The 16683-nt window shown below is 41.1% G+C and overlaps 1 protein-coding gene across 1 annotated transcript in view; it reads left to right on the forward strand.

The window, feature by feature from the left end:
- The window catches only part of igdcc4 (immunoglobulin superfamily, DCC subclass, member 4), a 47666-nt gene that overhangs the window by 14836 nt on the left and 16147 nt on the right, over positions 1-16683 (forward strand). Inside the window, exons 2-4 of the mRNA XM_079163221.1 lie at positions 4641-4955; positions 11760-11901; positions 15425-15558. Coding sequence (XP_079019347.1) covers positions 4641-4955; positions 11760-11901; positions 15425-15558 — 591 coding nt within the window. The remainder of the gene's footprint in view (positions 1-4640; positions 4956-11759; positions 11902-15424; positions 15559-16683) is intronic.

The following is a 16683-nucleotide window of genomic DNA, read 5'->3' on the forward strand; positions in this document are numbered from 1 at the left end:
CTGTCTACTTCGAGTAAGCTAGGAACCTCTCGGCTCAGTGCCATCACAATCCATTCACTAGAGCTCAGGGAAACCGCACAGCTGCTACTATATCCCAGAGTCCACCCGGTCCTTTCCAGCAGCTCCCACTTTTACAGTAAAATGGCAAAATGGCCACTTCAAATATCCCCCCCCCCCTTTACCACAATGTGTCCTTATGAGACACTGGCAGTTACCTTATGAGACACTGGCAGTTACTCTGTGGGAGTGCATCCGTGTGTGTGTGCTGTAATGGGCGTGTGGTTCCATATCAGGATGTGAATATGTGTGTATATGTGTGTTTGCTGCACATGACCACAAATCTAGGACATGTCAAGCTTTCTGGTGCGAATGTGTGTTTCAGTATCAAGTGTTTTTATTCCTAGATGAAATAGCCACTACTTGAAATATGATGTGCTTATCATGCCTAGTGTTTTTAAGGATAGCAGGTCATGCTAGTCCTGTAACCGGACTTTACTGTTCCAGTAACTTTTTTTAACCAATTCATTATTTCATCCGATTATATAATTAGTTTTACACGGTTTCAGGTGTCTTACCCTAAAAGAAAATGAGTGTTTTCCTGTTTCCTCCTATTTGCATGTAACTCATCACACGTCTACACCAGTTTGGTAATGGCTTCCATATCCAATGCTGAATGATCCCCCCCCTCTCGCCAAGTGAAACCATTGGCAGTGAGCCGGGAAATGGCTGTTAACGTTTTAATTACTTAATAAGACCTAATTAGTTGAAATGGGAGCGAGGAAGAGAGGAGCTGGGGAGGTGATCTGTGTCAGTGTGTGTTGGCGCGCTTTTACAGTAGTCTTTTTGTTCCTACAAGATTGTAAGTGTGTTTTGGTGTCTCTGTTTGTATTGCTTTTGGGTGTAAGTGTGTATAATGCATGTTTATGTTGTCTTGTCTCCACGCTGTGTGTGTGTGTGTGTGTGTGTGCCAGAGAGCTGTGCAGTCTTTCTCAGCCTTACCCAGGCTCTTCATCAGGAAGTGAACCCCCGGTCAAGCCTCATTTAATCAAGGAAAAAAATTCCATCTCCCATTAACTTAATTAATCCAACGCTGGAGAAAGAGCTGAAAGAAACCTGCCTCTGTGTGTGTGCTAATGTAGGAGTAAGTGAGACAATTGTGTTTCTAAGCTGGATTCATGAAGAGGTTTGTCAAATGGACTGTAGAGGAGAGCTTAAAATGATATTACTTGCACATGTATTAATGACTTCATGGAAAAGACATTCTAAGTGATTCTAAGTAGGGCTGTAGGTGGAAGCAAACAATTCATCATTGCTGTGGTGGTACCTCACTTGTAAAACCATGTGTAACGTGACTGTGGTTGTTCGGGCAGATCAGTTATATCACTTGACGTTACGTTTTTCTCATCTCATCTAAGTTGCAACCGGTTGCAACCATAGACTGTATATGAGGTTGCAAACATCTAGTTGTAGTACTCGACGACGTGCAAATCCGCCCAATGCCAGAAAAATGACGATTAATAACAAATAATGTCTTCACTTGGAAAAGGAACTTCAAGGCATGGCTGAGAAAGACCAGGATTATGGCCGTGCACAATGTGGAAAATGTAGTAAAACGTCAGGCAACGGTACTTAGCCATGCTGAAGGAGCTGCTTGTGTGCACGAATCAACTCTTAACCCCCCTTCCACCCCGGTGACGTGACGCCCGCTGTCAGCGGTAGAGCTTTCCTCTCGTCCATCATCAAACAAGCGACTATTTTCAGAATTGAAGCCCTATAGCTGGTAATTGTCTCTATTCCAACAAGGAGGGCTTGATAACGTTAATTTGGCAAAGGAGTGTGTGGCTTACTAGCCACACACTTGGTGTGATAGCTTTTGCAGGTGGCACTTATGACCCCAGCACCTACAGTGTCAAAACCTTCTCATACACAGTCTATGGTCAAAACATACCGGATTCGACGTTGGAGATTTTGCGGAAACGAGTCCACTCGCTTGTTGTTTTATGTGTTGAAACAGGAATCAGTGTAGCAGTGTAATCCTTTCACATCACCAGCCTTTCCTCTCTTTTCAGTGGACTTGAAATTAAGACATCAGAACCTTACAAAATCTGGTTAATCAGTTTTAATGACTGATTGTCTCACGGTAGCGATGTGCTTTCCAATGCTGAGACGCGTCCACATTCACACAGACTACTTTCATCTGACAGAGGGCCTACTGGCGACAACCGAAACTGTCAGTGTAAATGTGTTCAGTTGAATTCTTACTCTGCAGTAATTGCCGCTGCACTTGAGAGCAGGACAAATAAATCAGCCGCCATGTTTGTTTATAGAGGAGGTTAGACAATAACAATACGTATGTGATGTTTCATCGCAATTATGACTTACTGTATTGTACCGTAAGCATCTGATCATGAATAGTATGGAAAGTCTACTGTAAGTATAGTGAAAATCTAGAGCTACTATTGACCCTTACTTTTCATGGTTTTACCTTATTCGTCTAATGCCATCCAGCCTGTTCATCTATAATTAACTACCGACGTGTCAGTCAAGTATTGAAGTTTTCAGTTCTTTTTTATCTTCCATCGCCAATTCCCTCTAGATCTTTCCCATTATTTTCATTAATTCTCTTTTCTCCTAAGATCTTTCACTATTTCCTTTAACCTTCTACCCATCTTGTTCTTCAAAGAACTGAATGTTGAGAAAAATAGAGTGAAAAAACACGGAAACAATAGCAAATGTGCAGGTAAGATACAGAAATATAAAGAAAGGAGAAACTGCAGGCAACATACATAGGACGATCATTAATGAATGCATTCAGTTTCAAATAATTTGCAACTTCCTTGTCAAACTTTTGTTTTGTAAGAATAAAAATGATGAAGTTTTAGCATGGGTCAATTGCTGTGGGTAAACAACATGTCCTTTGAGTGCAGTTTATGTAGCACTTCCGCTCATCTCACACCAGCTCATCAACCTCTCACTCCAGGACTTCCCCTCTCTCACAGACTTGAATGTCCTGCTGCTGACATACAAATCCCTTCAATACCGCTGCACCCAATTCATTTTCAGAGCTCCTCCTCCTCTTCTTATTCTGGCCTCTTCTCTGTCCCCAAAACACCCTGCCGCTGAGGGCACTACCCCTATCCATCTGTGCTTGCAACACTATTGATTCTATTGAAGTTATGCTATAAAATGACAAATTGACAAACGCTGAAATTGAAAAAGTATACAAAAATAGCCCAAAATGACAAATGATGCAGATGTGTGAATAATTGGATCAACAAAGAAGAAAAGGGAATATCTAATTTATAGTTGAGCTGTCGTTGTTTTCACAGAGCAATGAAAAGGTTCCTACAGAGTTTGGCAGAGAGGCTCTGTATATCTTGCTACTTAAATCGACAACAATCAATCCAGGCCCAGAATGTTGTTGATCATTCATGACCATGTCATTAATCCTCTCAAGGCCAGATATTAGATGCCCCAGAGAAATGCTTAGAATGTATTTCTTTTTTTTACACAGGCGATCTAAAACATAAGAAGTCTCGCTTCTCCCCCAGATTCTCCAATTGTGTCTCATTTATACCAATTTCTCCATCTACAGGAATACCCATTTCTAAGCTCCCATTTTTAGCTACGGTTTTAGAACAATGTTCCGATACTGAAACTGGCCTTCTTAAGGTCTTAGATGACTTATTGCTGTCAGCTAATGCTGGCCATGAATCCATTCTTCTCCTGGAGCAAACACCCAAAAATCTGACAGTTCTGGTTCACTGTTCCATTCAATAACTCAGCATTGTTGAAATCTTGGTGTGATTTTTTTAAAATCCAAATCTCAGTTTATACAAACATGTGAAATCAATGGTTCTATCTTGCTTTTGTCATCAGAAACTTTTCAAGGATTAGATAATTTCATTCTCCCCAAAATCTAGAAACCGTTATCCACACCTTCATAACTCGGTGATTAGACTCCTGTGATTCCTTGATCTCTGGCATTAGTAAAACATTCCTCTCCAGCCTCCAGCTCATCCAGAACTCTGCTGATTTTTTACTCGGGCTAGGAAACATGTTCTCATTTCACCGATCCTGGCTACCTATGCTTTTAGAGTTGATTTCAAGATGTTTATGATAACTTGCAAATCCCTGAGAGGCCTCGCACCAAGGTGTTTATCAGATCTCTTATTGCCCTGTATCCCTTCCCGCACTCTGATATCCTCTGTTGTGTCGTTTCTTGTGGTCAAAAGTCGTACATAAAGGCAATAGAGCCTTTGCAGTCGGTGCTCTTAAACTTTGTTATGAAATGCATGAGGAGATCAGGGCTGCAAACTCTGTCTTGTCTTTTAAATCACTTTTAAAAACCTTATTTTTAATAATTGCATTTCTATAATGTCTTATGACAATTTAGTTAGTTTAACTCAGTTTTTTATTGGTTTTCTTTCTTCATTTTTGTGAAGCACTTTGTTGTTCTCTTGTAAAGGTGCTATGTAAATAGTTTTTTGTTATTATTAATATTGTGCACAAATAACACTGACAAATGCATTCGAAAGAGAGCATTTAGGGTCTTTTTAAAAAAATAAATATTAACTTAACCTACACGGTTGCAGGTGTTGAGCATGGTTAACAAACTTTTCTGTCTTTGTCCCACACAGCAAAGCCTGTTTCGGTGGAGCTGAGCTGCGGGGCTGGGCCCAGCCATGTAGTGTTGGAGTCAGGTTTGCCCCTGTTGCTGGACTGCAACCTCGGGGCCAGCGGTACACCTTTCAATATCACCTGGCTTCAGGATGGCCACCCTCTGCCTTTGGAAGGGGGGCACTTCCTGCAGTATTTAGCCAACGGATCCCTCCTCCTGCTGCCGATCTCTAAGGACGGCCACCCTCCCCAGGGCGTGGAGGGGGGCTACAGCTGTGTGTGTGCCAGCGCCCTTGGAGCCCTGACCAGCCGGACTGTAAATGTTCTCCTAGCAAGTAGGTATCCAGCAGATACATTTGCAAGTCCTGCAGTTTGTTTTGATTAGTGAGAATGAAGGAAAACCAAAGCGTGTATGCTGGAAAATGTAGGGCAGAAGTGCAAAACTGTGTAGCATACTTTTTTTCCTGTCTTTCTGTAGGCCTGATATACTGGTGATTTGTCTAGCGTGTGTCCAGCCTTTCGCCCTATGCATGCGGTGATAGGTTCCAATACCCAAGTGTAGAAAGTTAATGGATAGATGGATGGATAGTTTAACAATCTTTCATTGGCAGAGCTGCTTTAATAAAGCAGAACTGAAACTATTAATCAATTAGTTGACCAACAGAAAACATATCCACAACAGTTCTGATAGTAGATTCATAATTAGAGCTATTTTTCCAGCTTTTCACATTTTGATATTTGCTGCTTTATTCCTTCTATGATTATAAATTGCATATCTTTTTTCTTTTCTTTTTACTCTTTGTTAGGTGAAACAAGACATTTGGAGATGTCTTTTTATTTTATTGAAAGTAATCCTAAAGTGGGAGCTATGCTCCTGAGGTTAGATTATTGCACGTAACAATGACGAGGGATAAGAGAGAACATAGCTAATATTATGAAGGTACTCCTGCCTAACAAATGTGATCATATACATCATCGTATACTACAGCTACATTTTTCCCATTAAAAATGTATAGTTGTGTCTGAATGTCTCGGGGCAGTCAAAATGCTTGGAAGTGCAAGAAGAGGTAGGTTTTACAGTGTCACTGATGTTATGAAAGAATATCTGTTTGATTAATTTATCCACTTAAAGTATTCAATTGGGTATACATGCACACACAGAAAATTTGATTTCTCAGACTTGTCTATGGAATTTCCTTGCATGGGTGGAGATAAGCTTGGTTCTAATCCTCCTCAGATAGGAAACGTATCCTCTTGTCCAGCGCTAACAAGTGCCCTGAGAACAGGCACCCTTTTAGAGAACAGTCTGTTGAAAGACACAGAGCAAAGGAGGAAATGTGGGTGGAAATAAAAGAAATGAATGAAGATACGGGTGTGAGCGCTTTGAGCACAGGCTGTAGCTTTCTTATCGCCCCTCCAAGGAGGCCTCTTTTTCTCTCACTCTTAAGTGGTAGTCTTTATTTAGTCATTAGCTTTGTGTAAAATGAGACAGTACCCTTTGTGGATGCCCCTGCTTTTGTCAGCTGTCACATGCCTATTTATGAGGATCTCTTGTTTGAGGGACAATAAGGACTAAAGGAGCGGGAGGGGGGATGTGGGATGAATGGTGAAAAGGCAGAAAAGGCTGAAGAGAGTTTACCGTGATGGTGAAAGGAAAGGCTGAAGAGACCATTAAGAATGACCTTCAGTTTGCATTTGTGTATATGCGCATGGATGTGTGCATGGCTTTTGAATTAAATCAGTGACGGGAGCCTATGAGATAGATGTGACCAGTGTGCAATGGGTCGAGGCCGAACTGCCTCAACATTGTCATTGAACGGACATTCTCATTTCCTACTGCGCCTTCGCCTGCAAAATGTAGCAGAGATCACATCTGTGAAAACACATTACGAAACCCACCTGCTCCAGTTTCCTCGTTACAGTATATGATGCATGTGGGCTCGCCAGAAATATGTGAATGTGTTGCAAAGGGAGAGACACAGTGAGACCGTCTCAGTCTCTAGATGGAGATAAACTGTATTTCAGTCTCTAACTTAGTCTTTTCTCTACTTAATGCCAGACTGTACATATACAGGGAATACAGTGTGCACATTACATTTTCCAAACACGTCCACTGGTTAGTGTTGATGAAGAAAAAAAAGCCGCTTTTAATGTCAATTAGACCAATTAACCTTTCTCATTATGAGACTGCTGAGGTGAATGTCAATATTTCCAAATTCGTACTAGCTTTTGCAACCCATTACAGTCAAATAGATGATGTCATAATCATAAAAAGTGATCTCTCTCCTTCATACAAACAAGCTATGTGTACTTAACGCGTTTATGTTTTTGCTCTTCCTTTATAAAGGACATTGTAGAAAATTGTCTTTTTCATTTCAAGCTACAGAGAGTGATACTTTGCACATGTTTTTTTCACCTCACATGGTTTTCATGAATTCTTATTTTGAGGCAGCCTTATATTAATGAATACAATCTTTATCAGACTCAAAATGTCCAACTCTATGCAGCCAATGTTTTTGAAAAGATGAAAAGGAGACGAGAATCACATTTCAAGATTTGAAATGGCAATTTGTACATCTAATAATATAAGAAGATTTCCAGGCTGAACATTTTTCATTAAAAAAAGATGTACCACAGAATTACTGTAATCAACTTCCTTTTGTCAATGTTTTTTTTGTCATTCCTATATGAATGCAAAAAACTGATAGCATTGAGCACCTTTATAAATCTAAAAAGGGCCAGTGTACTATAAATGGGAAATTTAAATTTCACAGCTCACTTATTTCCCATTTGCAATTACAAATGTCTGTTGAGGCTAGGGGTATGCTCGATGGGTTCTCACACTGTTAGTCAGCCTGAAAGTTCGGTAGCAAATAGGTCACGGGTGAAATTATCTGCTTGCACAAGGGGAGGGTAAAAACACTGCAATCTGATAGCTGTGGGGCCAAAGAGTGGGGCATCAATAGAGGGATGGACAAAGTCAGAGCGAGAGTATGGGGCAAAGTCAAGGGCAGAAGAGAGAGAAGCAATGGAAAAAGACAAATGAGAGGGAGCAAAGAAAGGCAAGATGGGGAGATTTGTATGTAGTGCATTGATGGGTTACACACTTTTCATATAGAGCAGTGCCCAAGGAGCTGCCTGAAAATGTTTTTTAAGCATAGAAATACCTTGTTACTAGGCAACAATTGGACATATTGTTTGGCCCTGTGGCTTGATATGTCACCTTTTTTTGGGAGAGTTAGTCTGAAAAACGGCAAGTCGCCGGGCTGTTCTGTTGTGGAATTTCATTGCGAGGGGCTCTCATAGAGGCCTGGGAAAAGACTAATATGATTATGCTTGACATAGTGGAGTTGGAAGCCCAGTCAGTCGCCATTGTTCCATCACAGCATGGGCAAAGTGTCTTTTTCGAACACTGCCCTTTGCATTAGAGTGGGCTAATGTGCACTCTCACTTATCAGCTGTTGTTCACCGCCCACATACAGTTCTTAGATGCAGCACATAGATGCACACAGTGATCCAGTGACGTAATCACTAGTAGTCCATGTACAAGCATCAAGGCCCACACTAGAGTAAATACTGAGGTCAAGTAGCTCGGCACACATGAACCAAAGTTTAGACACATGTGCACACACACACACACACACACACACACACACACACACACTGTGTGTCTGGCACCCTGTGTAAGAACTCTCTGGCAGTGTTACAGGCAGTGTGATAACATGAGGGCATATTTCTGTGTAATGGCAAGAAGTGGCAAGGGTTACTCTTCAACTCCTCCTGCAAAGCTTACTACGCAAACATCATTGCAAGTTTTTCCTGAAATGAATCTACTATTCTACTATTCTGCTACTATGGCCAGCCTCTGTGTACTCATTGAAAAACGTTGTTCCCCCAGCGCAGTAGGAAAACACAGATGGCCAGTTTGTTGCCATGACTAACAGTTGGTGTGACAGGGGTTAGGGTAATCTTGAATAGTCCACCCTTTGTCTCCTCTGGCTTACAGTGGTTTGGAGGAAATCTTGTCCAAAAAATTGGGGGTTGCTTGAAATCTTGATGAATCCACGTGATTGACTGCAAGTTAGAAAATAACCATAAACCAAAACAAGTTTGTGAGTTAGTGTCAGACTCTGCACTCAGTCCTCCCTTCCATTGTATTTTTTTTTCATAGGAACAGTGTGTAAGATTTAGTGGTATCCAGTGGTGTGTTGCAGATTGCAACCAACTAAATACTCCTCTGTTCACCCCTTTACTTTTCAAGCGTGTTGGAGAACTAAGGTGGCCTTCAGGTAGGGATAGTTATAATTAGGATTTTATGCAACTAGGAGCTACTCTTATCAATACTCGGTTCTTCTACATGACAGCAACAGTTATGTTTACAACAGAATCATTTCTTCTGTCCTCCTGTCTGCTTTGTCTCATCCAGCGGAGAAGTATACCAAAAAAAGAGCTTTTGGCCGATCGTGCTTGCTGTTGTGAGCGGCAGTGGATGAGAGACTGCAATTATTGCCGATTGAATTAGGTTTAACTTTCGTTTTCATGTTCGTATTTGTTGAATATTGACATTTTGGCAGGTAAAAGCACTAAATGGATTAGCACAAAACTAGAATAAGATTATGAATATGGTAAACATTATACCTGCTTATCTGCATGCTGGCATTGTGAGTGGGAGCTTATTAGGAGAAACACTCGCATAATTTGCGTTGCCCGGTGCGTTTTCATTTCTGTTCTCTTCACTTTATCATGCCCCGCCAAAACACCACTTCACGTTTGGTGTAAACACAGTGTGCAGCAGTATGCGAGACTGTACTCACACAGTGGTGTAATGTGCTAAATGCTAATGTGGGTATACTATGAAGGTCCCACTGACAATGGCAACATTTGCATTTTTGCTTGAGTTAAAATATTTCAAGGGAGAATTTGCTTGATGCAATTTTGCAATACCTATCAGTGTTTCGATTATCCTCCTAACGTCACTGATGCCCTGATGTCGTTGAATGAGTAATGAAGGGAAAAAAATGTTGTAGGTGTCCGTGGCCACCCAGAGCTCTACAATAGTACCTCATATTTAGGGACCTGACAAAACTATGAATCTATGTATAAACCACAGACTGTCTATGATATAATCGATAGTGTTGCTGCTGTATTTATGCCTAGATGACATTATTTTTTGTGTTGATGGAACAGCTACATTGTTAGCATAGGCTAGCACTGATCGATCTTAATGCCACTCAGAAAATAAACATTTTAACGTGTTTTCTTGCAGACAGACCTGAGAAAGCATGAATTAAATTACAAATTAGCATCATGATGCAGTTATTTCAGCATCCTTTGATGCATTTATTGCAAATATTTATGTTGGGTTCCTACCGCTGTAGTGAACCAGCTGATGCGTGGCTTGCTAAATACAGCTCGAGGAAATTCACTAAGCGCCTCCGGATGATGTTGTGAACATTGATATGACGGCGTTTGGTTTACTGACGTATCTGTGATTTCCACAACATGTACAAAGCAGCAATAGTTTACATTTGCCCATGTGTGGCGGTACCTTCATGGGCTGATCGCAAAGAGACGTGTTTCTGGCTACGCGTTTCTAACTACGCGTTTCTAACTACGCGTTTCTAGCTACATGTTTCTTTGTAATCAGCCCATTAGGCTCTTAGCTTTGCATTAAAATGGCATGGCTCATTTACATGGTGTTGTCTAAACTAGAGTAACACAAAATAAAGAGCATTCTGTTTCCAATAGAAACGCTTTCAGAATCAGTTGGATTCAGTGCAGCACAATCTGTAATTGTCAATAATAATACTTGCTATTGGGAATGACATGTTACCCTAAATTACCCGAAGTAAGATCTAATCTGTTGTGAAAATATATTGTAAAGAAGCTGTGCAATTTGTTCACACTTAATCTATTGGGTAATGCAACAGTATCTCTTTGAAATTAATGAATGAGCTTTGTCCTTCCTGCAAGGTAGAGCTCTAAATGTAACACTGCTGGGTAATCTAATATGTTTTCAGGCTCTGGTCTGAATCATTTCTGTGATTAGCCTCACATGGAGAAAATGTGTTTCAGAACTTGATAAAGAAACCAGAAAGAATGACTGATTTTTGTGTTAAGATGTAGTTTTTTCACCAAACACAAAATCTATGTGACATGGGGATTTCTAATCTTTTACAGTATGTTGCTAATGTGGATTTTCTGTCAATACTACATATATACTGTCTAGCCTACGATATCAGTTTCTCCCTGTTACCTTTCCTGCTTTTTTCTTGCTTTTGGTTTCCTTCTCTGTGTTCTTTCTCTGCGCTCTCCTTTGATCCACCCCCCACTCTCTACTCCTCAGTCAGAGCTACAGGCGAAGTCACTGGGACATGAAACCAGTTTTGTTCTTCTCTCCAACAGTCTGTTGGGGTCAGAGGTTAGAGGCCCTCAGACAGTGCTCTCTGCTGCCTCCTGGTGCTCACTATAATCTATAGGAGGAAGCTTTCCCGTGTGTGTAAATGTGTTGAGGCTGTGAAAATTGGAGTCCTGCCAAGACTCCACCTGGAGAGAGAAATAGTCGAGCCAAACCTGATCAAATCCCCAGTTTTTCCTCATAATCAGGACATTCACGTGTATAAGAATAAGTCTTTTAATTAAATTACAAAATTTAAAACAGTGCCTTTTAAACTCCCTAAAATGGCCAGAAAACAGTATTCAGTATGGAAAGATTCTAAACTTAATCAGGCTGTTTTTTAGAGTAAATCATGTGAAATAACTCTGAATTGGATAATTGTTGTTTATTGTGTTTTATTAAGGCTTGAACCCAGAATAAGTGTATCAAATCCTTTTCCTCCGTGACCAGCTACATTTGTTTTGCAGTCCATTTTATTTAGTGTACTTGGTGTGTGTGTGTGTGTGTGTGTGTGTGTGTGTGTGTGTTTGACATGATAGCAGTCAGTCACATTATGTGGGACCTAGTACGTCATACAAACTGTGTCCTAGAGGTAGCCGGCATGACACACACATTACAGATCATTAAAAAAGACCATTTCCAAACAGCAATTTATATATGGACCACTTTTTGTCCTCTGGGAAATCACCAAGTCTGCTTTGATAGATACCCCCCCTGACCATTATCATCTCTTTACCCACAGGTCTGTCTAAGTTCCATCAGGAGCCGTCACCTCAAACGGTGCCTGCTGGGGGAGTGGCTCGCTTCGAGTGCCAGATTGAGGGAGTACCCACACCTGTTATTACTTGGGAAAAGGACACAGTGGCTGTCCCTGAGGAGATAAGGTAACCCTTTCATGTGTTGTTGTTGAACTTAATGTTCTTATATGCTCTTCTGTCTATTCATTTTCTTAAAATGTCAATCAATGAACGATGTGATTACTTTGATGAGATTGCGATTTCAACCCAATTATTTGGAGTGCATGTTGTTATATTTATTCTTTTTTTATCTGATTCATTTTTTTGTACATCACATCATTAAAATGATTGACGTGATAAGTCATATGGGAAATTACTTTCTAGTTCATTACTTCCAACTTGTGGTATATTTAATGTGGAAACACACTAAGGCTAAGTGGATTTGATGCATGCTAACCTTAGAGAATATGATGTGAAGACTACTGTACTATACAACTCAAGCTGGCTGTGGCCCTCCACATTTGTATGTAAGGTTAAATCCCAGTGCAGATAAAAGCTAGTTATTGTAACAATAACATATGTAGTGTCATTCAGTTTACAGGTCATAAGTTCCATAAATGATCAGAAATGCAAGCACATGCCATACATAAATGACCTTGTCTGTCAAGCTTAGTTAGCTCTGTGGTATTATATGTATTCCTTGCCTTTGTTCTGATACATGCAAATATGTTTTTTCACCGCAATGCTTTGTTTTTGATTTTCAAGGTAGAAAAGTCTTCATATTTAATTTCCTTTCATCCTTCAATGCTACACAGGTGTTAGTGGAAGTAGGAACTTGTCGCTCACTCATAAAGGGCCAAATGTATTCTTCCATGACATAGATTATTTCAGCATCGAGTTACTTGTTGATTACCTTTGAGTTTTTCAGTTTCTTTTTACATCCCCCTCATGCTGTTTGTACCCAGCTGTGAATTGAGTGTGCTGTAGGATGATGGTTGGTTGATGATTATCAATTATGCAACGCCTGTTATGAATTTTGTGCTGCAGCCTCTCTCTTTCTCTTTTATCTCTTGCTTTGTCTTCAACGCCTTTTTGCAGAGTATCAAAAAAACAATTAACAACATGCTAACATATACGTCTGATTTTGTGGTTCTATAAATGTATTTCATGGTGCTGTTTAGGGATGCAACGATTCATTGGTATTTTGTTGACTTCCATCATTCGCCGATTGCAGTGGAAGATGTTTATCTGTTGTGTTGCATACATTTTGTGCCGGCTAAATGTTGTGTTGGTTATTTGAGGTTGGTCTTGGACAACAATAACCAGCTTCTGAGACCCTGGCATGAGGACGGGGGCGTTCACCTCGCCACATGTGGTTTGTGTGCTTAATGTGTCTTTAGAAGCCTGTCAGTCCAACAATGGGTGACGCAGCACCCACCACGTTACATTGGGAACATTCTCCATGCCAGCCCGTACAATAATCCGTCGCCCAGAGTGATTCAGTCCCAGGTGAACGGAGTGTAGCAGCGTGTCGTAGTCCTGCACGTGTCCAGCCCGGACAGCTTAGGCAGCGAAGAGCTCTCCATCCACTCCTTACTTGTCCACAAGTAACGCGATAGCGGATGACGTCGTTCACTTGGACAGATAATAAATATTGCTAAAGGGTTGCCAACTATACTTAACATATACGGTTATATATATATATGGGTGACCCGTATAAGTTACCAATTGCTTTTGCATTTATATTTAACTTATGTTTCACAAAACAAATATTTATGGTGGTGTTTGTTAGGTGTAGTTTCTCGGTTCTAGGATCGCGATGCTGATTTAAACGACTCTGCATCGACGCAGTGACGGAACATAATCAGCAGTTTGTTTTCATTTAAGCTCAGTGTGAGTTGTTACTGTGTTTTGCTGTCATTTACTGTCTGTGGTGCTTGTTTCTCTTCACGCTCCTCTCCTGTGATCTCTGTTTCACCGTGGGCGGAGCTTACACACATTCCATGTGCGCGGAGCTGAGTGGGCACTTGGTAGTCTGCTAACTTGTTGCTCTCGCTACCAATATTAGCTTCTCTGTCGTGAAAGAATATCTCTGGCTTGTCGGTGGCGCTGAGGCAGGCCCGGGTGACGCAGCAGAGCAGACAGCCTAGCAGCTGGCAACCTGGGATGACACCCACCTCTCACTCAAAGCTACCTCAATTATGCCTAGCTTAAAGCCTTAATACAATGCTAACACTGCAAACAACCTCAACAGTGCTGCCGGAGCTAACAATGTTTTACCTACGCTTCTGCGACGGCCTATGATGTAACAAGCTGTAACTGCCGTATGATCGCTTTGCAAAGTGGTGACCCCGAGCTAACCAGTGGGGCACACTCATATGTACTAACATGCACACGTGGCCGACCCCTGCTTTGGGAACAAAGCACAGATAACCTCGGATTACAACTCACACAGAGGGAGACTGACTTAATTCTCTAAATATTGTATCGACAACCTTTAATGAATTTCAAAGTATATAATCAGGAATTAAACAACTATCAGAAAAGTATTGTAGATTCACCTTGAGGTTATAACAAACTGTTCAATATGAACCTTCTGTGAGAAAAAACATTTTCTAAATATAAAGATCTGCTCCCACATCCTTGACAGATCTCTCTGTCAGCGCGCTCTCACAAATAGTCTCATTTACTGGGCCACTTAACGATATTGACATTTCACGGTGACTCTTTGTTTCCAGTCTTATTGCACAGGACTGTGTGCTAATGGCTGCTGTAGCCCTGCATGACCCGCAAACAGCTCGCTGCTTATGAGGTCTTATTGGCGGGATGTGGTTCTCCGACCTCGGGCGCTGTTAATGGCCTCTCACAAAGATGAGCCAAAGGATGGCTGCTGCGTCACCGTCTTTTTCTCTCTCTGTTCTCTTTTGCTCTAATGTGCCTTTTTCTCTCTCATGGCCTCTCTGCCATCTCTTGCTCTTTTTCTTCGCTATCATCCCCTTTACATCTATGTCCTTCCCCATTTCTCTTCATTTATGGCTCCCTATCTATCTCTTATTGTCGCTTCTTTTTCCTGTTCCTGGATTTTCCCATCTACTGCCTCTTTATTCTCCCTCTATCTTTTTCTCTCCATCTCTCCACTCCCTTCCCCTCCTTTTCTCCTCAACAGGCTACCACTGGTCACATTTTGGTGGGATTAATAGGCTGTGATAAAGACGATAAGAGGTTGTGCGATAGCCCTGAGGGCCTTAAGTAATGTGTCCAGAACATGACCTCCATAAGAGAGGGATAAGTAGACACGTAGGTTTAAAGTAGTATCATTTGTATATACTGTTTTTTCGGGTATTCTGTGCTTTTATGAAGCTTGAGTGGTTGTCTTTGTATAGAGAACTACTTTCATCTTTTTAGTCCTGTAATTAAGTCACGTTTTGAGTTGCATAACTTGTAATTGCAACCTTTCATTGTAGTGGTTGCACACAATAGTCTCTCTCCTCAATAAAGAAGGATGGAGTCCTGTGAGGATTTGTCAGGATCCCTGCAGAGTTAATCAGCTGTATTTTGCATGCTGCAGGGCACTAAGCCATTTATTCAGTTGCTTTTCTCTCTCTGTCATTTGCCTTCTTACTCTTTCTCCCTCTGCCCCCTCTCCTCTATTTCACCCTGTGCAAAACAGGTTTATTTCCCTTCTTAACGGAGTGCTCCAGATTCTTGAGGTGACCAAGGAGGATGAGGGGGCCTACCGCTGTGTCGCGTCCAACTCTGCCAGGAGAGACATCTCTCATGAAGCCAGGCTCACTGTCACCACAGGTACGGTGTGTTGCGGTGCTTTATAGTGTTTGAATAGGCAGCCAGGCCCCACTGGGAGCTGCCAGGCCATCCTTAAGACATCCAATGTGCGTTTGAGGACTAGATGCTTGAAATGTATTAGGTTTTTCTCCGGTGCTCACAAAATGGCACTCTCTCACTGTGTGTTGTGGGTAAATCAGTGTTTGTATTGTGTGTTTTAAGCTATAATGAATAATCTATATCAACAGTATTGTTTCTGGCAATTTTTTGGCGGATTGAACCAGCAAAACTGTTTTGCATAACATATGTCGAGTTTGCATTATTTGGACTATGGTAATAACAGGTTGCTATAATACTTAAAGATCCCCCCCAGACATGTTTCTAAGATAACTTAAGTACTCTGCTTTGAATAATAATTTGTTTCTGATTTCAAGTTTCCACATCACGCTTGTGTAAGTTGTACTTTGAAGCATTATCGTCTTCCAAACTTGTTGTGATGTCACAAAATCATGATTGCACATACACGCCTTGAACTCAGATTTAAGTTGAGCACAGAGAAACGTTCCCTCGTCAGCAGATAAATGTGAATACAGCGTTCTATTGTCAGACTCTGCACATACATCATTCTGCACAGTTAAGGTCAAACCCTCAAATGAAGCAAAGCACATCTTTTGAGTGGATGATGCCATATTATGGATTGCATTACAATAGGAAACAGTGGCTCTGTATACATTTGTGTTTCCTCTGAGTAGTCCAGCACTGTAGTAACTCCAGCAGTAGGAATAGCTGATGCTGCTCATATAGATGCTGTCATTGAATGGGGAATTATGAATTATGACTTTCTCTATCCATTCCCTTCTACAATAAACAGTAAGAGGGGGATAGAATGGGTGTAATGTGATGAAAATGTTGCATACATAGACCACTTGAGCACCTCGGCCATTGCTGTATACTATAATATGGCTTAGGGACCTGGGGAAGTGAGTAGTTGAATATTTAATTGTTTCCATTAGAAAACCCACCTTTGCAACTGTTTTCATTAAGTTGGACAGCAGATACAAATATGTTTTGACAGAAGGTGAACTACAGCTCAGAGTTGTACATTTTTCAACTCAATTCATTGAACACAATTAGAAAACGGTCAAA

This window comes from Pholis gunnellus (assembly GCF_910591455.1).
Source record: "Pholis gunnellus genome assembly, chromosome: 1".
In the NCBI taxonomy this organism is placed as follows: Eukaryota; Metazoa; Chordata; class Actinopteri; order Perciformes; family Pholidae; genus Pholis; species Pholis gunnellus.